This window comes from Balaenoptera musculus, chromosome 11 (assembly GCF_009873245.2).
Source record: "Balaenoptera musculus isolate JJ_BM4_2016_0621 chromosome 11, mBalMus1.pri.v3, whole genome shotgun sequence".
Lineage (NCBI taxonomy): Eukaryota > Metazoa > Chordata > Mammalia > Artiodactyla > Balaenopteridae > Balaenoptera > Balaenoptera musculus.
Window position 1 is genome coordinate 37,729,195 of NC_045795.1, and position 26,940 is coordinate 37,756,134.

The following is a 26,940-nucleotide window of genomic DNA, read 5'->3' on the forward strand; positions in this document are numbered from 1 at the left end:
ATGAAGCATCCAGCACGCTGCTTTGCACTTGCTTTGCACACAATAGGTGCTCAATAAATAACTACAATGATTACTGTAAGGCAGTAGCACTTGGCCCCTCCTGTTTGCTCTCTGGAAGCAGAGGTGTCCAAAGACTCAAACCTTTTGCCTAAGCGGTACCTAGGGATGCAGTTGAGTTCCTGGGGGATGTGGTTCTGGAATCAACCCTAGTGTTTATTCCCTTTCATGGGACATCAACCTGAGGAGGGCATGACCCAGGCTCTGCTCCTGCCCTCCCAAAAGCCAGAGGGTGGGGAATAATGAGTTTTGGTAGGAAGGGGTGAGGAGGGAGGAGTCACCTGGAACAGAAGGGAGGCAAGAAAACAATGTGGGTAAACTTGAAATTGTAAATCCATCTCTTTGCCTCAACCAGGTCTAACTATCCAGTTTCTAGAACAGATCGAGAGAGGGAGAGAGAGAAAAGGAAAAGGAGGCAAGGAGGAGGAGGATGGGGAGGAGGGAGAGCTGCACAGAATGGCTTTCTCCAGCATATTCTATACTCCATGGCCACCAGTTAATGAGAGCCAAGGCCTCCTCCCCTGCATCTCATGGTCAGCATTGACTGAGCCCAGGGGAGGAGGCTACAGGGTGCCCCTGCCCTGAGCATCTAGGTGACACCTGCTGGTGGGCAGGGAGTAGTAGGGCAGGCAGAGGGGTTGGTGGACTGAGAGCTCCAGGGGGCTTCAGAATGGGCAGCTGGGGATGAGGGGGCCAGTGTTTCAAAGAAACTGGAAACTAGCATTCCTGGGAGCTAGTTCCCTTCCCTTCTGCTCCTTAGGAAGGTCCCTGCCATCCCCTGCAGCCCTAGGAGGTCTCTGCTTTTGCCTAGGGGAGGACCTGACCCCCACCATGCCTATCCTAGGACACTCCTAGCTGAGCAAAGCTGCCTGGCACAGGGGCATGTCTGAGCCCCAGCACAGGACCACAGCAGAGGCCCATCCAAGCCTCTGCTGAAGGCAGGTGACACTGTGGGATGGACATGTTTGGGCCCCTGCTTCTTTGTGTTGGGTATCTCCTGGGCTAATCTATAGTCTACTCCCAAACAATTGTTTTCACTGATTTTGGTAAACTCGGGCCAAAGATTTTAAAGCCTCTGGTTGTCTGGCTCAATGCTTGTAAGAACATGAGTCTATGGGGTCTGTCTACCTGGGTTCAAATCCCTGTGATTTTGGGTAAAGCACTTAACTTGGGCCGTGGTTTCCTCACCTGTAAAGTAAGTGTAATAATCCTTATCACAGTAGAAGGATTAATGAATTAAGCCATGAATAGTAATTTATGTTGCCTATTATTTGACACCTGAAAGTAAATAAAAATCTGTCTCTATAGCTGGTTTGTGTGGGTCCTGGAGATCTGATCCATCTAGAAAGTTCTATTTCCCCCCACCCCCAGCTTTATTGACATATATTTGACATACTGTGTACATTTAGAGATTCTGAGGGGTTGTTTTGGGAGTAAGGTAGATGGTTTGTGAAACCAGATTCCAGCAGACATCGTAGAAAGTGTGAGCCACGAGCTTCTCTTTCTTCTGATGGTCTGTTCCAGACCTTTCCTGACTTTATTAGCCTCCCTGCAGACCCAGTCAAAACTCACCTGTCCAGTGTCCCGTTCCCAAGGGCCCCACTATTTCTCTATGCCTCGTCTGACGCAGGGATCCAGACCAGCGTGTTGGTTAGAAAGAGCAATTTGCATTTTTTATGTAACAAGAAACCTGTGCACTTCCGCAGGGTCTTGCTGGCAGAACCACTGCACGGTTCTACATGGCGGGGCTCCCGAAACCCACAGGGAAGGCAAGGAAGGGAGAGTCCAGAGGCAGGTGGTGGCTTAGCCCTGCTGGGATCTCTCAAGCAGCTGCCCTCTCCCCTCCCGCTGACATGGGGCTGGTGGGCAGCTGTGCCTCTGCCCCAGAGATGTTGTTTTCTGCTGTCTGTTCAGGTTGGCATTTTGGAGAGGCAGCCTAGCTCAAGAGCTGTGCCCTCAGCCTCTCAGAAGGGTTGTGAATGGGCTCAGAACACTGTCTTCTGACAGGCAGGGGGAGGGTGGCTTTGGGGGAAGGAGGAGCCTGGGGGCAGTGTGGCAGCTGTTAGAGCCATTGCTAGGAAAAAGAGGTCCATTCAGCCACTGACTACATTAAGGTACTGTTTAGTGGAGCCAGAGGAATAAAAACAGTGGGATTTATTGAGTGCCTACTACATGCCAGGCACTTAACATCTGTACTAGGCTGAACCATATGCAATTGCCTGTACTCAGCTGTTTTTAACCTACTCAAATAGCAATTTGGTACAAACTCAGACTATTATATTAGTTTTCAATTGCTGCATAACAAATCACCACAGTCCTAGAGCTTAAAACAACAGCCATTTATTATCTCACAGTTTCTGTAGGTCAGAAGCCCAGGCACAGCACAGCTGACTTGTCTGCTGTGGGTCTCTCCAGGCTGAAATCAAGGTGCCTGCAGGGGCTATGATCTCATCTGAGGCTTGGGGTCTAAGCCAAGCTCATTTAGGTTGCTGGCAGAGTTTAATTCCTTGCAGCTGTAAGATTAAAGTCCTGTGTTCTTTTTGGTTGTTGGTTTGGGGCTCTTAGCTCCTACAGGCCACCCTCAGGTCCAGCCATGTGGGCCTCTCACAACATGGCAGCTTCCCTCTTCAAAGCCAGCGGGATAATCTCTCCAGAGTCTGCACTTGATATAAAGTAACAGAAGTGAGTATCCTATCATATTCCCAGGTCCCACTCACACTCAAGGGGAAGGGATTGTGCAGGCTTGTACATCAGGGGGCGGGAATCTCAGGGACCATCTTAGATTTCTGCCTACCACAATTACTGCATCTTTTTTAACCTTACAACAATCCTATGAACTAGAAAAATACGAGTAGCATTTTTCCCTTTTTGCTGATTAGGAAATCAGGGCTCAGGTTAAGGAACCGGCCCAAGGCTATACAGTTAGTGTGTTTTGGAGAGGGGGATCCAAATCCAGTTTCCTCAGACTTCAAAACCTTGAGAGCCTCTTGAGTTTGAGGATTGGGGTCTCCAAGGATGAGAATCACGGTAGGGCCTGGGTACCAACCATGGTAGATGTAGCCAAGAAGTAGGTACTCTATCTCCAGGGATGAGAGAGGCCTTCCTTGCTCAGGGATGCCAGGCAAACCCAGAACCAGAGGAATCCCTAGGGAGCAGAGACCAGAGAGGGTCATGGGATGGCAGCTGGCCTTCCCTGGCATCTAGACCATATGATAGTAGCTTACCATCTGTCCTGTCCTAGCCCACAGGTCTCCCTGCTCAGACCTAAGGCCATTGCTGGAGATGACCTACCCTTGGGAAGAGAGGGTGGGGAGGAGGTGAGGGGAATAAGGCTGGAACAAGCTTTGGGGCACAGAGGAATCAGATTCAGTTAGGAATGCTTTGGCTGTAGGTAACAGAAAATCTGATAGTAGGTCAAACCCAAAATACATTTATTTTTCTCAGATCACAGTGAGTCTGTACGTAGGTTATCTCAGTTCTGGTTTGTCAGCTCACTTTGCCATCAAGGATGCAGCTATCTTTCTATTCTGCCATCATCCAAATGGTGGGCCTCATTGTTACAAAATGACTGCCGCTTTTCTAGTCATCATGACCACATCCAAAGACAGGAAGCAAGACATTGGACCAAAGGCCTCTCTCTGAAAATTTCTTTTTATCTAGAAACACAGTCCCTCCCAAAGTCTCTCAGCAGACTTCCCCTTCTATTTCAGGCCAAAGGCAGGTCTCATGTCCACCCCAGGCCAGTATATTAGTCAGTTTGGCTGGCAAAACAAAATACCATAGACTGGGTGACTTAAACAAGAGAAAGAATTTATTTCTCAGTTTTCAAGGATGGAAGTCCAAGATGAGGGTGTCACATTCTGGTGAGCACTCTTTCCTGGCCTCAGATGGCCACCTTCTCACTGTTCTCGCATGGCAGAGAGAGAAGGTGAGAGCAGAGAGCAAGCTCTTCTTATAAGGGCACTAATTCCATCGTGAAAGACCCACCCTCATGACCTCAAATAACCCTAGTTACCTCCCACGGACCTCATCTCCAATACCAGCACATTGGGGGTTAGTGTTTCAATGTATAAATTTGGGGGGTTACACAATCAGTCAACAGCAACAAAGGACAGGAGCCTACCTTCTCTGACTTCAGGCCATCTGCATCAGATACCTGAACCAGCGTGGATTCTATTAGGAAGGGAGTGAGGAATGCTTGTTGGGTGGACAGCCATGGCCTCCGCCACAAGGAGGCTTTCCAGGTGACCCACAGACTACCTGAGATCCCTGGGGCTACAAGGGGCCTCGAGTTTGGTGTCTTTGAGGACTGACTCCTCAGATTTTCCTGCAGTCAGTGGACAGCCAGTGTTAAGTGACTGGGGAGTGATTTTCCAAGCACAGCTTGGCTGGACCCCTGACAACCTCTTTTCCTGCTAGTTTCCTGGTCAAGAAAAAAAGACTTAGTGTGATTCCAAAACATTGCAAGGTGCCTCTGTCTCCTAATGTCACTCCCCTCTGCTGGCCTAGCATAGTGCCTGAAGGTCCCAGTAGGAGAAATTTTAAGACTTGATGAATGGGGTGGGGGGGTGGGCATGAGGGAGAGAAAAATCGAGCACACTTCCTACATTTCTGTTGTAAGCTATTGGCTTCACAACTGTACAAGGCAGGTATGTGACTGTGTGCACAGATGAGGAAACTGAGGTTAAGTGGCTGGTGCAGGGTCACAGAATTACCATGTGGCTGTGTGGAGATTCCAGTTTGAATGGATCTGAGGCCAGAGCTCAGGCTCTTTTCCCTCGGTCACGTAGCTTAAGAGGGACAGTTATTACAATAATTAATAATAACAAAAATGCAAATAGCTCCAGGAAGGAGAGCTCTTTAAGCCACGTGAAAATTGCCTTTTAGACCTTGGTGAGGTTGCCTGGCAGGGAGACAGTGCACGGGGGTGAGGAACAGGATTTGAAAGGGGAAATGGGCGAGTGCCAGGGGCTGGATGCCAAGGTCCCTCTCCTCCCCGGCTCCCTCCTCACCTTTCCTGGGATTACTTCTGCCTGTTAGGACAGGGAGCAGGGCAGGGAGAGATGGAAAGCCCTCCAGTCCTCTTCAGCTGTTCCTTTGCGAGCACCCCTGATGAAGCTGGGGGTAGGAAACGGGGGAGTGAGGATGTGAGGGGCGCTGCTGGTGGGGATTTGGGAGACCCTGGATTTTGGTAATGCAGGCGCCTCTGAATGGTCTCCGGCTTCAGAGTTCAGTCTCGGTGCTCCTGGCAAGCTGGGTGACACTGGCACACCTCAGCCCCAGCTGTCTTGCCTGTACAATGAGGCAATGTCTACCTCCCAGCATTGATACGTAGGGTGAACAGGGTGTCAATAGGTTAAGTACACAACAAAGGATTTGGTGTCGATTATATCCACAGTTAATGTGGCCCCCTCCCACCCTCTTTGCCTGCTTGGGGTTAACCAGATGTTTGGTGTTGAATTGCTCCATGGAGAAATAGGGTGCATCTGGAGGGCCCCTCAAGCTCCGGGGTCTCTCCAGCCTCTTCAGGATTCCTGTTTCTCCCTGATAGTGGCTCACCTGTCCCCAGTCTGCTCTCCTCAATGAAGGCTGTACAACAGCCAGGTGAACCCTGATGGGCGAGCACATGCAGGTGCTCCAGGTCCTGATCAAGCCCAGCGGTAGGGAGCAGGGAGAGGAGAACATGGGGATTCCCTAGAAGCCACCTTATTCTCCACAGGGCTTTTGTGAGCATTTATTGTATGCCAGGCACTTAAATGCAAGTTAGTATGTGCCAGATACTGTTCTGTTTTGCATATATGAACTCCATTAATTCTCAGAAAACCTGTAGGAGAGAGGGACTATTATTACTCCCACTTTACAGATGGGGATACTGATGCACAGAGACGCTAAGTGAGGTCATACAGCTAAGGGGTAGAGCTGGGTTTTGGACCCAGCATTGAAGATCCAAGCTATGTGCTCATCACCACCAACTTTTTGCCAGAGGTTGGAGGGATGCTTAGGGAGGCTTGTTGGAAAGAAGTTAAACCATATTTTCAGGGACTTCCCTGGTGGTCCAGTGGTTGAGAATCCACCTTCCAATGCAGGGGACGCGGGTTCCATCCCTGGTCAGAGAACTAAGATCCCATGTGCCGCGGGGCAACTAATCCTTTGCACCACAACTACTGAGCCCGCACACCACAACTAGAGAGCCCACGCATCGCAACAAAGAGCCCTCACGCTCTGAGTCCGTGCACCACAACTAGAGAGGAGCCCGTGCGCTGCAACTAAGACCCGACGCAGACAAAAATAAATAAATTAATTAAATACATTTTTTTTTTAAAAAACCCAAAACAAACAAAAAAACCTCCCATATTTCCTTAGCCTTTGAACCTCAGGAACCACTTTGGGAATATGATGAAAATTCTGCAAAAAAGTATGCATCCATATGGACCAATATGCCACATTTTGCTTATAGATTCAGGGGGGTCCGTGGACCTTTATTAGGGACCGCCAGTCCAGGAAAAGCTGAGATTGAGTGTTCTTGGTGTGTTTCCTTTTATTCTATAGCCAGAGTCATTTGCTAGTAAATCCACGGAGCATGTATAGGCTTCGCTTAGAGACAACCTGAATGTGTGATAATCAGTTCACTGAGCAATTTAGCACAGGAGGGACTGTGTCTCCCCCCTCGGACTTCCTGAGGCACAGCTGTGTCTCTTCTCAGACTGGGGCTCCCTGAGGGCAGGGCCGTGTCTCCCCTCAGACCGGGGCTCCTGAGGGCGGGGCCGTGTCTCCCCTCAGACGGGGGCTCCCCGAGGGCGGGGCCGTGTCTCCCCTCAGACCGGGGCTCCCTGAGGGCGGGGCTGTGTCTCCTCTCAGACTTTTGCTCCCTGAAGTGAGGGCTGTATTTCCCCTCAGAGTAGGCCTCCTAAAGGCAAGGCTGTTTTCTCCCTCTCAGACTGAGGCTCCCTGAGGGTAGGATTGTTTCCACAGGCTGGGGCTCCCCTCAAAGTGGGGCTCCCTGAGGCAGGACTGTGTTTCCCCTCAGACCGAGGCTCCCTGAGGACGGGGCTGTCTCTCCCCTCAGACCGGGGCTCCCTGAGGACAAGGCTGGGTCTCCCCTCAGGCTGCAGCTCCCTGATGGCATTGCTGTTTTTCCTCCAACAAGACTCCCTGAGTGGAGGGCTGCATCTCCTCCTCTTTCTGACTGGAGAGCCCCAGCTTCTATTCTGACTCTTTTAAGCTTCTCGTTGCGAAGGTGTCACCCTCAGGCCCTGTCCTTTAGCACCAGGCAGGAGTTCTCATGTCAGCCTTTCCAGTGCTTTCTGTCTTTGCTGGGGTCTTCTCAACGCCCAGTGCGTGGTCATTCTTCCTGCAACTGTTTTTGAAATGATTTTTTGGGGGAGAGCAGTGAGGAAAAGAGCATTTTGCTCTGCTCCCTGATCTTGATTTAAGGAACAAAAGAAGCCAAGCTTTAGGCTGTCACTTGGACATCTGAAGAACTTTATGCTTTTTTGGGGAGAAAAGTACATTTGCCTGTTGGAAAAAAAGTCTCTTTGAGCTCTCCAGAGAAAGATAGTGGAGAAAAGCACTTATGGGCTGGTCTCTCTGTGTCCTTGCGGTTTGAGCCCTGCTTCGCGTTGGAAGACCTGGTTTTTCACCCCTTGGCTTCTTACTGGCTCTGTGCCTGTGGGCAAGTCACTCACCATCTCTGAGCCTTGGAGTCCTCAGTGGATCAACCCCAACAGGGCACTGGGAGTGTATGTGATGGGATGGGCTTCCTGGGACCTGTAAGTAGAAGTGGCTTGTGTCACCCGTCCCGTCTCACCTTTGTCACCAAGAGAGCCTGAGCACCCACCAGGAGAATGACCGCTCCGCTCAGCACCAGGCCGATGAGGATGACTAACCTGTCTGATGAGCCTCACTCTGTCCAAGTGCTCCACAGCAGTCCTAAGGGAGGAACTGTTTTTTTTTTTTTTTATTATTTTTTATTTTTTTAATGCTATTCTTGTCTGCTTAACATTCTTTTTTTTTTATGTATGTATGTATGTATGTATGTATGTATGGCTGTGTTGGGTCTTCGTTTTCTGTGCGAGGGCTTTCTCTAGTTGTGGCAAGCGGGGGCCACTCTTCATCGCGGTGCACGGGCCTCTCACTATCGTGGCCTCTCTTGTTGCGGAGCACAGGCTCCAGTCGCGCAGGCTCAGTAATTGTGGCTCACGGGCCGAGTTGCCTCGCGGCATGTGGGATCTTCCCAGACCAGGGCTCGAACCCGCGTCCCCTGCATTGACAGGCAGACTCTCAACCACTGCGCCACCAGGGAAGCCCGAACTGTTTTTTAACTCCACTTTACAGGTGGGGAAACTGAGGCACAAGGAAGGCAAGTAACTTGTCCAGAGGTGGGATGTGAACCCAACTTGTCTGACTGCAGTCCACATACTTAACCATTAGGCTCTACAGCTGAGAGGAAGTATAGGGGCCGGCCCTGAGCATGACCATGTTGGGAGACAAGAGCCTTGCTCACCCATTGGCCATTCCTTTTGGTTTTCCTTCATCCATCCAATTTGCCAGGACCCTGCTCTGAGTCAGGTGCCGGGCTGGCCTGGAGCAGAGTTGGGGTCCCTGCCCCGTGTGAGAGACAGAGGCACCCCTGATTTTGCAGTCCAGGGTGTGCCGAGTATGGTAATGGGTCCTATAAGTCAGAGGATGGCACAGTACAGGCCAGAGAGAGCTCAGAGGAAATGGTTGTTGGTCAGTGTCTGTCCAAGGAAGGCAGAACTGAGGAGAATGAACAGGAATGGTTCTGGAAGGATGGTAAGGATAATCTCAGCAGGGTAGGGGGAAGAGGGTTTGCATTTTCTTCAGGTGCCATGGCCAGGATGACCCATGCCACAGGGCTCAGTGAGAGTCCTGAGGTCACTGGGCAGGGAGCCACCGAAGCTAGGTGGCTGGGTTCTATTTCTTAGTCCAGCTGTGTACCTCTCACCCAGGCAGGTCCCATCTGCTTCTCTTTGAAGATAAAACCCCATATCTGTATCTCTCTCTTTCTGTCAATCTCTCCCTCTCTCTTTCTCTCTCTCTCTCTCTCTCTCTCTCACACACACACACACACACACACACACACGGTCTCACTCTCTTTCTCACTAGCTTAGACATGACTGAACCTGAGTTCCAGAACTAAACTTGGAGGAGGCACAGACCTTGGAGAAGTCAATTGCCTTCTCTCTGAGTCTCACATTCCTGATTTATAAAGGAATTAGAAAAGGTGACCTCTGAGGGCCCTTCCAGATTGAACATTCTAGAATTTTATGTAATTATAGAATTTCATTACAGAATTCAAAGATAAACCTCAGCACTTGCTTTAGTAGGAGTCCCCCTCACCCCACCCCCTCTTCCCCCATCCCCCAACCCTCTTTATTACTTTCCAGCTCCTCACCGCATCTCAGGTTCCACCACTGTACAGTCATCTTTGGAATTTAGGCATTTTGTCCTTTGTTTAAATCAAGACAGACACTCCTGCCCCGAATCCTAGCACACTACAGGAGGGGAGGGTCAGCCCAGGTCCAGGTCAGCCCACCTCGGTGTGGATGAGCATATATCAAATTGGTATCTTACCTGTAGCTCCTGCTGCCTACTTTTCAGAGCTGCCTGTGTATCATTTCATCTGATGCTCACTGCAGTGGGCTGAGAGGTTTATCAGATGGTTTCCAAAGGGACAGCCGCGGGGAGCAGGTCTGGGAGAGGGGTGATGGAGGCCAGCAGAAGGGTCCTGTGCCTTTGGGTCATGGAGGGCTAGCAGGGTAGCTGCCTTTGGGGAGAGGGCCCTGAATGAAGAGACTGGAGCAGAGGACGGGAATCTGGTCGGGGACCAGAGCTGGTATGATTGATGAGCACCATCTGGGACCTCTCCGGGTAGCAGAGGATGCCGTATCCTGGCACCAGGCTGCTGTTGCATCTGTCTGTCTGTTGGTTGGTCTTTGGCTCCCACCTCAGAGTGGGGAGCATGGGTGGTGGGGTTGACTGTGGGTCAAGTTGTCCAGACAGGCTGTCACTGCTGATGGCTTCAGTGATGGTGACTTAGGGTGAGGTCTCCTTCTAGACCTTTCTGGCTCTGCCACTGCTTGTGCAGCTGGCCATTCCCTGCCCCTCCCTGGGCCTCAGTCTCCCCCTCCTCAAGGAGAAGGTGGAACAGATGATCCTGAGGGGCCCATCCAGCTCTGATATTTGGAGTTGGCTGGCAGGAAGCCACATAGCCTAGTGTTTCTCCTCTCTAGGGAAAGGGTACAAGGGACATCGGGGCCCGTGGGAGAGTAGGGGAGTGGAGGCGGGGATGAGAAGACCCCCGGGGACATCTGGGAGGGAAGTGGGACATGAGTAAGATGGTTGGCAAGGGCAGAGCTTGACTTTAGGGCAGTGTAGGAAGGAGTCAGTAGCTCCAACAGGTGGGAGGGCTCACAGGAAGCCCCTTCAGCAATAAAGCCCTTGCCCGAGTCAACAAGGGTCTTCAATGAGCAGGTCTCCCGGTGGGCACCTCTGGAGGCGGTGTGAAGCACAGCTCAGAGCTGTCCCGGGGGGAGTCAGGAAGCCGGGCATTTATCCTCCAACTCCTGCCCATCATTGGTTGCCGTGGGGAGTGTAAACTTCCTGGTATTTGCAGCCCTGCCTCCCCGAGAAAGCCCTCAGAAGAGAAGTAGGAGGAAACTGGGGGTGTGTACAGGAACTAGGAGGGCTGAAGGGGTAGGGCCGCGCATCAGCAACCTTCAGAGCTGGCACTCTTATCTCTATTGTACAGATGAGGAAACAGACTCAGAGAGGTTGAGTCACTTCCCAGCCAGAGACCAAGTTTTCTTTGAGCCATGTTGCTTCCTGACAGCAGCGGGTCACTGTGGAGTGAGGGACACCAGATGTGCCGGACATGCCCTTGCCTGATCTCCCTATGATCTCCCATCTGTAAGATGGGATAATGCCTACCCAATACTGATCTTGCAGGACAGCATGAGAGTTGGGAGCTAATATGTGCAGAACGCTTAGCGCAGTGCCTGGGGTTCAGTGAGTAGGAGCCATGATTGCACAGAGGCAGGGCAGGAGGGGCTCCACTCCTGTTGTGAGACCTCTCTGCCCCCAAACATTGTGTCCATCATTTTTTTTTTTTTTTTTTAATTTATTTATTTAATTTATTTATTTTTGGCTGTGTTGGGTCTTCGCTTCTGCACACGGGCTTTCTCTAGTTGCGGCGAGCGGGGGCTACTCTTTGTTGCGGTGCGCAGGCTTCTCATTGCGGTGGCTTCTCTCGTTGTGGAGCATGGGCTCTAGGCGCGCGGGCTTCAGTAGTTATGGCTCACAGGCTCTAGAGCACAGGCTCAGTAGTTGTGGCGCACGGGCTTAGTTGCTCCGTGGCATGTGGGATCTTCCCGGACCAGGCATCGAACCTGTGTCCCCTGCATTGGCAGGCGGATTCTTAACCACTGCGCCACCAGGGAAGCCCAATGTCCATCATTTTTTGTTTGTTTGTTTTTTGGGCCACGCTGTGCGGCTTGCAAAATCTTAGTTCCTCAACCAGGGATTGAACCTGGGACCCTGGGAATGAGAGCACGGAGCCCTAACCACTGGACCACCAGGGAATTCCCAGTTATCTTGCTGCATGAGTTCAAGTCTAATTGTTAGGACCATGTGTTAGCTCTGGCCTTGACCACAGAAGGACCCTGTTCAAATGAGTCTGCATCCCCTGGGAGGTATCATTAATTAATCCACTGGCACAGGTGAGATGATTGAAGAAACTGGCTGTAAGTAGAGCCCTGAGAGAATGGGACATTGATGGCTTGATTTCACTTTATTTTTTCAGAGACAGAGAAGTGGTAAAAGGAGAATTTCTAGAACAATTTCTACAACATTGGGCAGATTGGGTTTCGGCCCAAGAGCAAGGGGCTGTGGGATCCAGGGCATCAGGGTCCACAGGAGTGTGTGTTGGTGACGGGGGTGAGCGGCAGGAAGCACCACACACCCTAGGAGCTGAGCTGAGGAACCTCTGGGGCCCAGCCAGCTCCAATGAGCCCTAATAAACGGTGCTGAAGGAGCCTCCTGCTTCCCGTTTGCCTGAAGCCAGGCCCGAGGCAGCCTCCGGGTCTCAGTAGCAGCCTGAATCCCCTGAGATCCTTGGGCTGTGCTAACTCCTGCTCTCTCCCCCTCTTTCAGGAACCTTTTGGACAAAGACATGTTCTCCAAGTCTGACCCATGTAAGTCCTGCACTGACAGTAATAACAGTAACAACAACAGCAATGGCATTATGTTTTATTTTTGTCTTTTCCATGATAGTTTATTCCAAGATATTGAATATACTTCCCTGTGCTATACAGTAGGACCTTGTTGTTTAACTATTCTATATATAGTATTAATCCCAAACTTCTAATTGATCCCTCCCCCCTACCTTTCCCCTTTGGTAACCATAAGTTTGTTTTCTATATCTGTGAGTCTATTTCTGCTTTGTAAATAAGTTCATTTGTATCACTTTTTAGATTCCACACATAAATGATATCATATGATAGTTTTCTTTCTCTGACTTACTTCACTTAGTATGATAATCTCTAGGTCCATCCATGTTGCTGCAAATGGCATTATTTCATTCTTTTTATGGCTGAGTAATATTCTACCATATATATGTACCACATCTTCTTTATCCATTCATCTGTCCATGGACATTTAGGTTGCTTCCATGTCTTGGCTATTGTAACTAGTGCTGCAGTGAACATTGGGGTGCATATATCTTTTCAAATTAGAGTTTTCTCCAGATATATGCCCAGCAGTGGGATTGCTGGATCATATGGTAGCTCTATTTTTAGTTTTTTAAGGAACCTCCATACTGTTTTCCATATTGGCTTCACCAATTTACATTCCCACTAACAGTGTAGGAGGATTCCCTTTCCTTCACACCCTCTCCAGCATTTCTTCTTTGTAGACTTTTTGATGATGGCCATTCTGACTGGTGTGAGGTGATACCTCATTGTAGTTTTTCATTTGCATTTCTCTAATAATTAGCAATGTTGAGCATCTTTTCATGTGTCTATTGGCCATCTGTATGTCTTCTCTGGAGAAATGTCTATTTAGGTCTTCTGCCCATTTTTTGATTGGGTTGTTTGCTTTTTCTGTTATTGAGCTGTATGAGCTGTTTGTATATTTGGAAATTAAGCCCTGTTGGTCACAGCATCTGCAAATATTTTCTCCCAGTCTGTACGTAGGCTGTCTTTTTGTTTTGTTTATTGTTTCCTTTGCTACAACGACATTATGACTACTACAGTAGCCAAACAGGAGCCTGTACTGAGTGCTCACTATGTACTAGGCATCGTTCCCGGTACATCAAGGCTGTCTAATGTTTCACCGATACTGTCTGGAGAAAGAGAACTTGGAGGTCTGACCCTTCCCAGCCCCCGTACTTGTGAAGCCTCAACACAACCAAGTGGGTAGGGAGGGCTCAGAAGAGCTCAGTCCCAGGGAAACCAGTGCATTTAAGAGCCCCAAATGTCTGTGGCCTAGGGGGATGAGCACTGATTTTGGAGCCCAGGGTTCTAGCCCTAAGCAATGCCTCTCAAGTATATGACCTCAGACAACTCATTGGCCTCCTCTGATCCTCAGTTTCCCCATCAGGGAATTGGGGCTGATGATAATAATAGGCCCCATGAGGCCACCTTGGGCTCTGAAGGGACAAGCGGGTTTCAGATGCTCTCTCCTGCCACACCTCTGCCACTCAGTCCTCCATCATGCACACCTGTCTACCTGCCTCACACTTTACACTTGCTCTAGCCTAGATGTGAGTGACCCCGACCCTCCTCCCAAAGGGTGCCCCTCCCAGACACACCTCTGTTCTGGACCCCCTCCTCCAAGCCGACCCCACCCCCACCCAGACCCAACACTGCTACCCAGGCTGTAGTGTTCTGAGGCGCCTGACCCTCCAGGGCCCTCCGTATCTGGGGCCCACACCTTCCTCTTGGCCTGGGGTGTTAACCCTTTTTTCTCTCCTCTCCTCACAGTATGCGTCATGTATACTCAAGGGATGGAGAACAAGCAGTGGCGGGAGGTAGGTACAGCCCCTCTCCCACCGTGGAAACATCAGCCTGTTCCTGATTGTCTGTCTGTCTGTTCATCTAACTCTGCAGTCATCCCACCTGATGTGTTTCCAACTTCAGCATCTAAACCCCCGTGAAGGATAGTAAGGCATGCAGAGTCTCGTCCTTGCTGATGCAAGAAGAGACTGAAGGTGGAGAGAAAGTTCCTGTCCTCAGGGAGCCCCAGTCTGAGGGGGGAGACAGGGAGTCCAGGCCCACCAAGATCATGTCCTGAGACATGGGTACAGCATCTAGCACCATGTCTCAACCAGAGCAGCCTTCCCGTGGTTTTGTACTAATGTGAGTGAGTGTGGCTTTAGTTAAGTGATTCCCCTGCTCAGAAACCTTTGGTGACTCCCCTCTTCTTTGAATCAAGTCTCAGCTGCTTAGTCTGACTTCCAAGCTCTGCCATAACTCAGGATGGCCCGCTTTTCCAGCCTTGTCTCAATTCCATTGTCCCCACCCGAGGCCTTTTGCCCCTTGTGATAGGGTGTTTAAGGAGAGGGCAGACTTGAAGGGCTCGCTCTTAAGAATCACAGACACTTTTAGTGGGTGGCTGCTAGATACCTTCAGTCTATTCCCCACCCAGAAGCCAGAGGAATCCTATTAAAACCCAAGTCAAATTCTGTCCCTCCTCTGTTCAGAACTGTCCGGTAGCTCCCATCTTGCAAAACTAAAGTCTCTGTGGTGGCCCAACAGGCCCTACAGGGTCTGACTTCCTTTACCTGACTGAGCCATTCCCTACTGCTCATCCCCTCCATCACTCCACTCCAGCCACACCTGCCTCTTCCTGCCTCAGGACCTTTGTACTTGCTGTTCCTTCTTCCTGGAATGCTCTTTCCCCAGATGTTCACGTGGCCCCTCCACAGTTCCCTCAGATCTTGACTCAGACATCACCCTATCAAGGCCTTCCCTTGGCTACCCCATCTAACATTTCAGCCTCTCCACCCTTTCCTGCTTAATTTTGCCTCCTTATCACTTTTCACCATAAGCCATAAACGATACTCTGGTTTACTTACTTATCTTGTTTGTCATGTGTCAGCTCCATGAGGGCAAGGATTTTCATCTGTTTCATTAACTCTTACATTTTGAGCACCTGGAATGATGCCCAGTACACAGTAGGTGTTAATAAATGGCTGTTGAAGGAATGACTGGATTAGGAAAAGGAGCCAGGTGACAGAGGCTGGCAAGGATGTGGCAGCTGTTGTCTTGTTCCTGTCTCTGCTTCCTTCTTCCCTTAGACCTTCTGTGCCAGCTGGTTTTCAGGTGCAGAGAATAAAAGGGGGAACTGGTCAAGGGGGAGGGTCCTTGCAGCCCCTGGCTCCTGTCTGAACAAAGAAGGAGCAGACCTCCTCACTCTTGGAGAAGAGGATCTGGCCAAGCAAGGATGAGGTCAAAGTCTGGGAGGTGAAGAACGTTTTCCTCCAGGGTTGAGGAGGTGGGGGTGAATTTACTGGACTCAGAGCTGAAGGGGTTTTCCCGTGGCCTTCGTAGCTGTGCTCACTCCTTCTGGTGATCAGAAGAGGCCCAAGGATGGGACGAGAGGGAATTTGACCTTGGCAGCCCTACCCATGCCCTTCTCTACCCAGACCTGGGAGGGAGGCCCAGGGGCTCTGGATAGAGACTCAGCTTGGTGTCTCCACTGAGAGAGGGAAGTACCAATGGCTAATGGAACAGAGGCAGCTCCAAAGGGCAGAAGGACACAGGTCCAGACCCCAGGGCCTGCGGAAAGGGAAGGAAGAGGAGTGGTGCATGAGATGACCAAAGCCAAGAGCCCACAGGGGCGGTGGTCCCAGGTGACTTGATGAGAATGATAAACGGCCAGTATAGCTTCAGTAATTCAGACTTCAGAAACGAACCTCCCCTTCCTCGTTGGTGGACTGACTGGAGCGTCGCCTGCCCTGCTCCCTGATCTGCCCTCCCTCAGGCTTGGCAGAAGCAAGTGGCCAAAGGGAATTAATTTTATCCATAAAATGTATGGGAAATATTTCCACAGGGGCTGGGCTAAAGTTGACTTTTTCTCCCTCTCCAGTACTCTAAGCCAATTAAAGCGTAAACCAGATTGCTGGGGAAATGTTTAGCTTAAAGGAACTAATTACTTTTGAGACCTTTTGGCCGAGCTTCATAGAGAACAGTAGTGTCCTAACGTCTCGGTGATTCATTCAGGAAAGTCTGGAAGGGCCTCTTCAGAAGGGTGCTGCTCCATGAACCCTTAATTACATCCTGTAATGAGACTTGTCTAATTTGGGTCAGGGCCCATGTTGCATCTTTTTTTTTTTTGGCTGCGCCTTGCGGCATGCAGGATCTAAGTTCCCCAATCAGAGATCGAACCCATGCCCACTGCAGTGGAAGTGCAGGATCTTAACCACTGGACCACCAGGGAAGTCCCCATGTTGCATCTTGTTATCACACACACTGCAGGGTGGAGCAGAGGAATGGTGACAGGCCTTGGAATCAGATACACCTGTGCTTTCACTTCTGGCTCCAGCCCTTTCTGGAACAAGTTGCTTTTTTAAAAAATTAATTTATTTTTTCCCATTAATTAATTAATTTATTTTTGGCTGTGTTGGGTCTTCACTGCTGCGCGCGGGCTTTCTCTAGTTGCGGTGAGCGGGGGCTGCTCTTTGTTGCGGTGCGTGGGCTTCTCATTGTGGTGGCTTCTCTTGTTGTGGAGCATGGGCTCTAGGCACGTGGGCTTCAGTAGTTGTGGCACACGGGCTCAGTAGTTGTGGCACGTGGGCTTAGTTGCTCCACATCATGTGAGATCTTCCTGGACCAGGGCTCGAACCTGTGTCCCCTGCATTGGCAGGCGGATTCTTAACCACTGCGCCACCAGGGGAATCCCTTTTTTTTTTTTTTTAATCACAGTGTTTATTTATTTTTCTTTATTTCTTTAATTTTTGGCTGCATAGGGTCTTAGTTGTGGCACGCGGGATCTTTGTTGAGACATGCAGGATCTTTTGTTGTGGTGTGTGGGTTCCTCGCTGTGGCGCGTGGGCTCCAGAGCAAGTGGGCTCTGTAGTTTGCGTCACGTGGGCTCTCTCGTTGAGGTGCGCAAGCTCAGTAGTTGTGGTGTGCGGGCTTAGTTGCCCTGGGGCATGTGGGATCTTCCTTCCCAGACCAGGGCTCGAACCCGCGTCCTCTGCATTGGAAGGTGGATTCTTTACCACTGGACCATTGGGGAAGTCCCCTGGAACAAGTTGCTTTTAACCTCTGTGTTTCCACATATGTAATACGGGGATAACACCTACCTTGTAGGCCTGTGGTGAGGGCAAAACAAGATGATGGATATAACATACCTGCTGTGTAGTCATTGTCTGGTAAATATCATTGTACAGCATCATCCAGAGTGTTCGGGCCTTACTGGTCCCTCCCCCATTTCAGTCAATATTTACAACAGTAAGTGTTCTTAAGATGGGGGGGGTGGGGGGAAGAGGGAGATAGGCCGAAAGAAAAGTGTTTCACCGAAAGCGCAAGATGGAACTAGGGAGTTTGCAGCCTAGAAGGGGAGATTCCCATGCATGAATAATGCTAACAGAGGATGTGATGAGAGGTATTGATGAGAATAGAATGGGAGTTCAGAGGAGAGAAAATTACAGCCAGAATGTCATTTGGATTTTTCAGTGGAATTTGAACCTCAACACCAGCCATCTGGCTAAGGGATGCATGATGTGGAGCAGAGGAGAATGTGGGTTGGAAGGAACTTCAGGGCTCAGCTGGTTCACCCTCCTCATCCTATAGAGGAGCAGGATTGGCCTCAGGTGTTGGAATCAGGGTGCTTGACCCCAGTGCAGTGGCAGCGTCCACTTGGAGGAGCTGAGTCGATCTGGGTTTCAGTGAAGCCGGGGGGCATACACAAGGGCCCAGCATCAAAGATGGTGGTGAGGGCTTCCCTGGTGGCGCAGTGGTTAAGAATCCACCTGCCAATGCAGGGGACATGGGTTCGAGCCCTGGTCCGGGAAGATTCCCACATGCCGTGGAGCAACTAAGCCCGTGTGCCACAACTACTGAGCTTGCGCTCTAGAGCCCGCAAGCCACAACTACTGAGCCCACGTGCCATAACTACTGAAGCCCTTGTGCCTAGAACCTGTGCTCCGCAACAAGAGAAGCCACCGCAATGCGAAGCCTGCGCACCGCAGCGAAGAGTAACCCCCGCTCGCCACAACTAGAGAAAGCCCGCACACAGCAACGAAGACCCAACGCAGCCTAAAATAATAAATAAATAAATTTGTAAAAAAAAGATGGTGGTGAAAGCAAAGGCATGGAGGTGGCTGGAGTAAGCAGGCCAGTCCAGGTCCTGCAGAGTTGGGAGATATAATAAAGGGCTAATTATGAAGGAGTGGGCGGGGTTCAGGGAAACCAACGTGGGCTGGTGAATCACAGGGGCTGGGGACAGTGGGACTACTCCAGGCCTGAGGAGGTAAGGGGCGGGGGTGGTTCCTGGAACCCTAAGAGAGCTTGTCTACAGGAGCAGGGGCCCTCAGTGGAGGGACATGGTCAGCCTGGGCAACCTCACTCTCTCCCCACCCTCTGCTCTCCTGCCTTCACCTCCCATTGGTGGAACCCCACTGGAAGACTTAGAGCGGGGGGCGGCTGTTGATCCAGTCCACACAGGTCGGCCTCCCGGGCACATAGCAGGGTGGGGAAGGGCTGGAAGTAGATCCAGAGGGCAAATGGAGACCATCCAAAACAGGGTGAGCAGATGAGTGAGGCTGGTGTTCAGGGTGTGAGGCTGGTAAGATACAGGGAGAGGCAGCTGAAGGGAGCTCATGACTCTCAGACTGAGGACTGCTGGGGTCATAGGGTCAGAATGTCAGAGAGGAGACTGACCCCATTTACAAGGGACCATCAGCACCATGCCCAGCCTTCAGGGGTGACGGTGGCAGAGCTCTGTTGCATGGGCTACCCCTGGGACACAGGCTTCAAGCTATTTCTGTAGAAGGAAAGATACCCTCAAACATATCAAGGCCCTACTTCTTTGCCTGATTCTTTGTGTGACCTGCAGAGGAAAGTATCAGGAAGGGAGAGTTTAAAGAATAATCCAGATCCATCTCTATGGAACTGTCCCTGGGATGGAAGCCTGTTTTTCCCAGTAAACACGAACCCATTCCCATGGCTCCACCTGCTAGTTCATTGCAAAAAGTCTCTCTGTTAAGTGGAACCTTGGCCAAGAGATACTCATTCCAGGGCCGGAGGGAGTCAAGTGCAAGCACAGCAGTTTCTCCAGGTAGGGTCTCCCATGTTTGCATAAGGCCACAGAAGGATAAAAGCTGCTCTCACAGCCCCTGGCTGCCAGGTTTCAGCTGATTTTAACTGTTTGGGTCATTTTAATGCCTTCAGAGAAAGCTTCGTCTTCCCATCACCTAAATCTGTCACTGCACTTTGTGAAAATTGACTCAAGATGTAATTTTAGCCCAGGAAATCGACCACTATTTGCATCAAGGCTTACTAAGCCCTTCTGCATGTCCCAGGAAAGGCAGGATGGCCAGGTAGGAGGAGTCCCAGAAACTCTCTCACTAGGAAGAGGGAGCTGTGCTTGGTTCCCCATTTGAAAAGTGTAGGGGTGCAGCCAAAAAAATAATAATAATAATAATAATAATGAATTTCACATTGGGAATTCCCTGGCAGTCCAGTGGTTAGGACTCCATGATTTCACTGCCGAGGGTGAGGGTTCAATCCCCGGTCGGGGAAATAAGATCCCGCAAGCCCCACAGCCAAAAAAAAGAAAAAAAAAAAAAAAAAAAGAAAAGCGTAGGGGTGATCCCTGCCCCTCCCTTGCCAGGTGGCTATCCAGGCTGAGGGCCCTTCAGAAAGGAGGAGATGGGTATCATGGAATCTTAGGGTGTCCCACTGATCAACCCACACCACCTGCAGAGCATGTGGCCCCAGCCGCCACGCCCGCATGTCCCTGCCTGAGCGCTCAGTCTATTTTTGAGCAACCTCAGCCCGCTGAACATCTTCACACCAGCTGGGAATGACAGTTCATCTCTGAATATTCGGGATGATCTTCGTCGGAGCATCTTGACATGAACCTCCACATAACTTTGACTCAACTTACTGTGTGCTGGGAGATGAATGCTGGGGACACAAAGGGTGACCAGACACTGTCTACAGCCAGAGCTCACTTTCAATTCAGGGAGGTAACAAAAACAACAATAACTGCAATAGTAATGCTAATAGCAAACACATATCTAACAGTGATGTACCAGGCACTGTTCTAAAACTCACTTACGGTAGTAACTCATTTAATCCTCACAACAACCCTGTGAAGGAGGTGGCAGCAGCATTATTATTGTTATTGTTATTATTATTATTGGCCCCATTTAACAAAACAGGAAACTGAAGCACAGAGTAGTTAATGTGAAAGTAGTTTCTAGAACATGACGTCAGAACTATAATAGAGTTATATATAAAGGGCAAAATTCCACTCGTTCCTAATTCCACACTCCTTAGATGTGCAAGTAAGTTGATTTTCTCTTCCACATATTCTTTTTTTTTTTTTAATTAATTTATTTAATTTATTTATTTTTGGCTGTGTTGGGTCTTCGTGGCTGTGTGTGGGCTTTCTCTAATTGCAGCAAGCGGGGGCTACTCTTCGTTGCAGTGCACGGGCTTCTCATTGCAACAGCTTCTCTTGTTGTGGAGCACAGGCTCTAGGTGCGCGGGCTTCAGTAGTTGTGGCATGCGGGCTCAGTAGTTGTGGCTCGAGGGCTCTAGAGCGCAGGCTCAGTAGTTGTGGCACAAGGGCTTAGTTGCTCTGCGACATGTGGGATCTTCCCAGACCAGGGCCAGACCAGGGCTTGAACCCGTGTCCCCTGCATTGGCAGGCAGATTCTTAACCACTGTGCCACCAGGGAAGTCCCCCACATATTCTTTCAATGTTTGAGGACAGCTCACATGGCCCTGTTAGTACACTTTGGGGCAGACCTAGAATGTGACAATTTCTATCAAGAGTTCCTCTTTATATAACTGTCTCTTGTCCCTTTGCCAATCTGGGCACACTCCCTGGAACACACTTCCATTTGTCAATGTTCTTCCCAAAGTGTGTGTCCTGCACCATTCCCTTCTCCAGCTCAGAGCAGCATGGGCTGGCTCCCTCCTCACAGGGGCTTGGACTAGACAATCATGCATTCTGTGTGTTTGTTTCCAAGGGTTATATATCTATCAACATTACCTAGAATTCCACTGGCCTTTTTGGCAGGTGTCTTCGACTTACTTCATATTGAGTTTTGGGGCTCCTGTATCCTCTTCAAACAAGCTGCTATCCAAACAGAATTCCTCCAGCTCAGATTTGGCAATTGAGTTTTTGAATCTAGATGTGAAATTTTACATTTATCTCTGTTACATGTCATTTGGCAGATTCAGTCTGTTGTTATGGTCTGTGAAGATCATGTTGAATTATGACTGTGCATTCAGCATCTTGGTTCTGCCTCCTTGTCCTGGGTCAGCAGCAGTCATCGTCCGCGTGAGTGATAGGGGTTGAATGGGATGGAGTGCTGTGGTCCTCCACTAAAGACCTTTTCCCAGACTGATCTCAGTTATCTAGTTGACCTTTGGGGAGTGCTGTTCAGCCACCTAGGATCTACATAACTTTGTTATAACCCATCTCGTATTTCTGCATCTGGTCCCTAAGGACATCATGAATAACAGTCAAATACCTTGTCAGTTGACGTCCTGAACTTGATGCCCATCCCAGCTCTGAGATTTACCACGTGACCTGGGTGAGGTATTTATCTTCTCCAAGTCTCATCTTACTCATCTGTAAAATGGGGTTAGGAGAGCTTCTTGGAAGGACTAACTAAGATAATGCTTGTGAAATGCCTGGAAATATCAACTGCAGTGTGCCATTGCCCAGCTCAGGCACCCTCCTCAGCCTGGGGCTGTAGGACCTGATTCGCTCCAAGGAGTGAGGGCTTCCAGGGGGAGAGGGGCTTGAAGGGAAGCATCCCAACCCTGTGTGTGAGGAGTCCCTCATCAGGAGGGGCTCTTTCAGGAAAGGCCGGACACAGGGATGTCATCCCTGTGTCGTGCCCAGAGCATTGTAGCATGGCATATCAGCCACCAGGATGGTGGCCACGGATGGTGCAGGAGCCCCGCTTCCAGCCTCTGTGGCGCCTTTGTCCCCTGCTGGTGTTTATCCTGGGTATCTCCTCTCAGTCTGCCCGCGAAACCCTGCCTCTCTGGTGGTGGCCTGTCTGCCTCCTGCCCCCTATAAGACCCCGACCATCCTCCCTGGCTCTGGCCCCAAAGGTCACCCCCAGGCTCATCCCCAAAGTCTCCTTTTTAGCTCCTCCTGAACAGAACAGGGCTTTTTCCTGTGGCTCTCCAAATCACAGCTCAGGAATTCACCCATTTCCCAAGGCTCTAAGACAAAACATCAACTTCTTAGCCTGGTGTTAGAGCCTCTCCCACTTGGACTACCCTAAACATGGCCATAAGACAGGAACTACCATGGATTCAGCACTTGCTGTGTGCTCTGCTGGCACATCCCTAATGCTGCAGCCAACTGTGAGGAGATGTGATTGGCCCAGATCCGAGGTAGGAACTGAGACAGGGAAAGCTGAAGCGGCTTGTGCAAGGCCATGCAGTTCATCAGTGTGGGGCTGGGACTCAATCTGTTATGAAGCCACCTAACCCTGGTTGGCTGTCCACAGCTGCCAGGCCTTTGGGACAGAGACCTGCAGCCTCCCACAGTCAGGAGTGGGTGCAGGCACATCTCTGCTTCTGCTCAACCTCGACGCCAGGGCCTACACAACCGTGAAAGCAGGTCTCAGGCTCATTTCTGCTGCACGCACCTGTGAGTTAGATTGAACCATATGAATCTGCAAATTGAAAATTTTGGCAATTTCATATGGTCTAACATTTAAGGTTAGACTCTAACCTAATATTAGTAAGTGGCCCCTAGTCACACACCTGTCCTTACAAGCTCAGAGAGGTCCCTGGGCCTGCCTCTTGCCTGAAAGTCTTCTGGAAGCCGGCCGAGGGATGATGTTCCAGGGTTGGTAAGGATCAGGCCACAGCAGCCTCCACCTGTGGGAGAACCCAGGGGTATCAGAAGCCCAGGCCCACTCCCAAGGCATGAGGTCACTGGTCTCTGCAGATTCTCACTCCCTGCTTGTGCAAGTGCTTAAGTGCTTGTACAGCACTCCTAACCATCCAGATGTCTCTCTACACCTTCCTGTTGGTTGTGAAAAGTCATTGCTAACATCCCTCTGTTAATAGGGCTCTCCAGTACCCAGGAGATAACGTATTAAAGGTGAGGCCTCCTAATTAGGGTCTTTCAAATGTAACTCCCACTCATCAGATGGATGAAACTCATTAAAAAATAATTTAAAATAATGTGTTACAGACAGTAGAACAAAATCCAAGCTATTTGACTCCAGGCTTTTCCCTCCCTACCTCAGGGCCTGTTACCCGCTATCTTAGGGAAGAAGCTCTTCTTAGCTCTGTCCCTCTCCCTGCATCCAAACACTCAAAGCCCCCAGTCTGGCGTGCTGCCCACCCTCACTCTATTCCTCCAGAGGAAATTCTCCACCATGCCCTTTCCTTTATCCAGCTCTGATCCACCTTAAGCTCTCTCTGAGCTCCCCAGACACCTCTGTCCCAGCAGCCAAGATTGCTCCCTGATAACTCTGATTATTTAAGTTACTCAAAGAATCAACCAAGATGTATGGAAAATCTGTGTAACAACAGGCATCCTTTACTGAGTGCCTGCCATGTGTCCAGCATCTCATACTCATCATCCCTAATCCTTATAACAACTTTGCAGGCAGGTACAGATTATGCCCAGACCATGGAGAAGGGGTGGGGTCCTGGGCAGTTTTAAGAGTCAGACAAACCTGGGTTTGTTTCAGGACCCTGGTACTTAGAGCTGTGTGGCCTAGACACTTATCCCCTCTGAGCCTCAGATTCCTCACATGTAATATGGACAACTAACAATACTTATCTTCTGGATTGTCTAAGGATTTGAGATAACATAGGATAAGTTGGAGGAGCCAAGTAGGCACTTGGTAAAAGATAGCTCTTGTTAATAGATCACTGATGGTGCCGGGCAATGTACCAGGCAGTTTATATACTTTATCCCAGGTAGCCCATTCTATAAATAGCAGTGTGGAGGCCAAGAGAAGGGAAGTAACTTAGGTAAGACACTGTGGTATCCTCCAGGGTGCAAAGCTGTAGCAGGGAGGTCCCTGCCCTCAGAGACCTTACAGGGAGCTGGGGAGAACAGACACATATATAGAAGGATTTATTTATTTATTTTTTTAAATTTGTTTTATTTATTTTTATTTTTTGGCTGTGTTGGGTCTTCGTTGCTGCACGCAGGCTTTCTCTAGTTGCGGCAAGTGGTGGCTTCTCTTGTTGCGGACCATGGGCTCTAGGCACGCGGGCTTCAGTAGTTGCAGCACGTGGGCTCAGTAGTTGTGGCTCATGGGCTCTAGAGTGCAGGCTCAGTAGTTGTGGTGCATGGGATTAGTTGCTCTGCGGCATGTGGGATCTTCCTGGACCAGGGCTCGAACCCGTGTTCCCTGCATTGGCAGGCGGATTCTTAACCACTGCGCCACAAGGGAAGCCCTATAGAAGGATTTAAAAGCCTCATTTATTCATCTTGTTGAGGGTGTTGGAACAGATCCTCTCTGAGACCCCAAGTTCCAGACCACAACTAGTCCAAGAGCCTCCCAAGTAGTTTAGACATGAATTCTCAGCACTTCACAGCAGGGAGAGATCAAGAGGGCTAAGGAGGCTTCCAAGGGGAGACAGCACCATACTTGGGACTTGAAGGATGGTGGGAGGAGGAAAGGGCATTCCAGGAATGGGACCCGACATGAGCAAAACCTGGGGGTGGGAATGGCCTGCATGTCCATGAGCTAGCTGGCTGTGACTCAGTCCAACTGCAGCCCAGGGTGTGCTGGAGGGAGGTTAGAGATCAGCTCCAGAGGGGAGGGTGGCGCCCCCCTGGGAGCCCTGTTGGGAGTATGTGGTCTTAGATTTTATCACAGTTTCCAGAATCAGGAGTCAAGGAACAGGCATTTATTGAGCACTTACTATATGCCATACACTGATCCAGGCATACAGTGGAGAACAAGACAGGCAGAGTCCCTGCTCCGGAGAGGCTTAGTGTAGTCAGCAAAGAAATTGGATAATTTCAGGTACTGTTTGATCAGTGCCGTGAAAAAGATAAGACGGTGTGATGAAATAGAGACTGACCTGGGAGAAGGGAGCTGCTTTAGTTAAAGGGGCGTCAGGGGAGGCCCTGCTGAGGGGCTGGTGATGCGAGTTGAGCCCCAAGTGGTGCCATGCATTAGTCTGGGGGTGGGGAGGTTCCAGGCAGAGGGAACAGCAAGTGCAGAAGCCCCAAGGTGGGAACAAGCTCTTTTTGTCAAAGGACCAAAAGAAAGACTGGTACAGTTTGAGTGGTGTGAATAATAAAGACAGTGGGCCGTATGGTCACAGAGTTTGCACGGGCAGATCCTGCAGGGCTTTGTAGGCCATGTAGGAGTTCAGACACTGCTCTAAGTGTGATGAGAAGCTATTTGAGGGTTTTGAGCAGGGGAGTGATGTAGCCTTGTTTATGTTTCAGAAAGATAACTCTGTCCCTTGTGTGCAGAGCAGATTGCAGGGGAAGGGGCAGACACAGGAAGACAATTTGCAGTGTTTGTGGAGCTCCTGGGATGAGATGGGGTGGGCAAGGGCAGTGGGGATCCGCTTGGTCCAATGGCCAAGAGTTTAAATGTGAAATGAAATGACCTTCCGCCCACTAGGCTGTGAGCCCAATTGGGATCCCTGATGACCAGCACAGGACCTGGCCCCCGTCATAAAATGTAGACCTTTATCAAAAGATTTAAAGTAATGAATGGACTGTTACTGTTGCTAAAGCCCAAAGCAGGAGGCAAGCCTCACTAGCAGGTGGATTCCCAGGCCAGCATGGGGTTGGCTTTCCAGACTCTCCCCTTTTTGCAGAGAGGAGTCTGCCTCTGCAAAGAAAGGGCCCTCTTGAGCCTTGGGTCCCTTGGGCAGCCTTTAGTGGTTTTTGCTCTTGTCACACAGCTGAATTTCCAGGGCCTTGACTCCCTGTCATCAGGAGCAGGCAGTCTAGGACCAAGGCCTTACTTCAGGGACCAGGTGAGTCCACAGGTACCTGTTCCCAGTTTTAAGGTTAGGGCTTTAGAACCTGCTTACAATGTCCCTTCAAATCCTGACTTTTCCACTTCCCTTAACCTCTCTCAGTCCTAGTTTTTTTCATCAGCAAAATGGGACCCTGGGACCCTGATACCTGCTCATTGGGCTGTGATGGGACGTAATGACAGAATCACCTCAGTGCCTTGTTGTGCTCAATACTTTAAATATTATTATTATGCAATACAGTCAGACAAAGCTATGAGGCGGCTCTGTCCCGGTCCTGCTGATCCTCAATAGGAGGATGACTGACATTCCTACTACCCATGCAGTCTCCACATCAGCAGCACCGTGTGATCTGCCTTGGCCCTCACCACATCCCAGATGAGGAAGCAGTTGGATGGAGGGGTCCTCGCTTCGCCCAGCGACTGCTAGCAAGTGGCAGAGCTGGGGAGTGATGTGGTCTTCTGAGTCTGAGTCCGGGCTCCTCTCATCTGCCCAGGCCACTGACTTTCAAAATGGGCTTTTCTAGCTCCAGGGTTTGATGTGGTGCCTCAGGGGCCAACTGTGAATTTGTGTGTGGCTCCTGCCACCCCTTCCCCCATTCAGCCAGAGGTGTTTGTTAGTTCTGTGTGATACGTTGGACAGGAGCCTAAGATTCCCTTTAAAGAAAGGAGTCTGCCTTTCTAGTAAA

General features: G+C 50.2%; 1 protein-coding gene across 1 annotated transcript in view; it reads left to right on the forward strand.

Moving 5' to 3' along the window:
- The window catches only part of LOC118903077 (copine-5-like), a 60,585-nt gene that overhangs the window by 2,175 nt on the left and 31,470 nt on the right, over positions 1 to 26,940 (forward strand). Inside the window, exons 2-3 of the mRNA XM_036867755.1 lie at positions 12,229 to 12,269; positions 14,058 to 14,104. Coding sequence (XP_036723650.1) covers positions 12,229 to 12,269; positions 14,058 to 14,104 — 88 coding nt within the window. The remainder of the gene's footprint in view (positions 1 to 12,228; positions 12,270 to 14,057; positions 14,105 to 26,940) is intronic.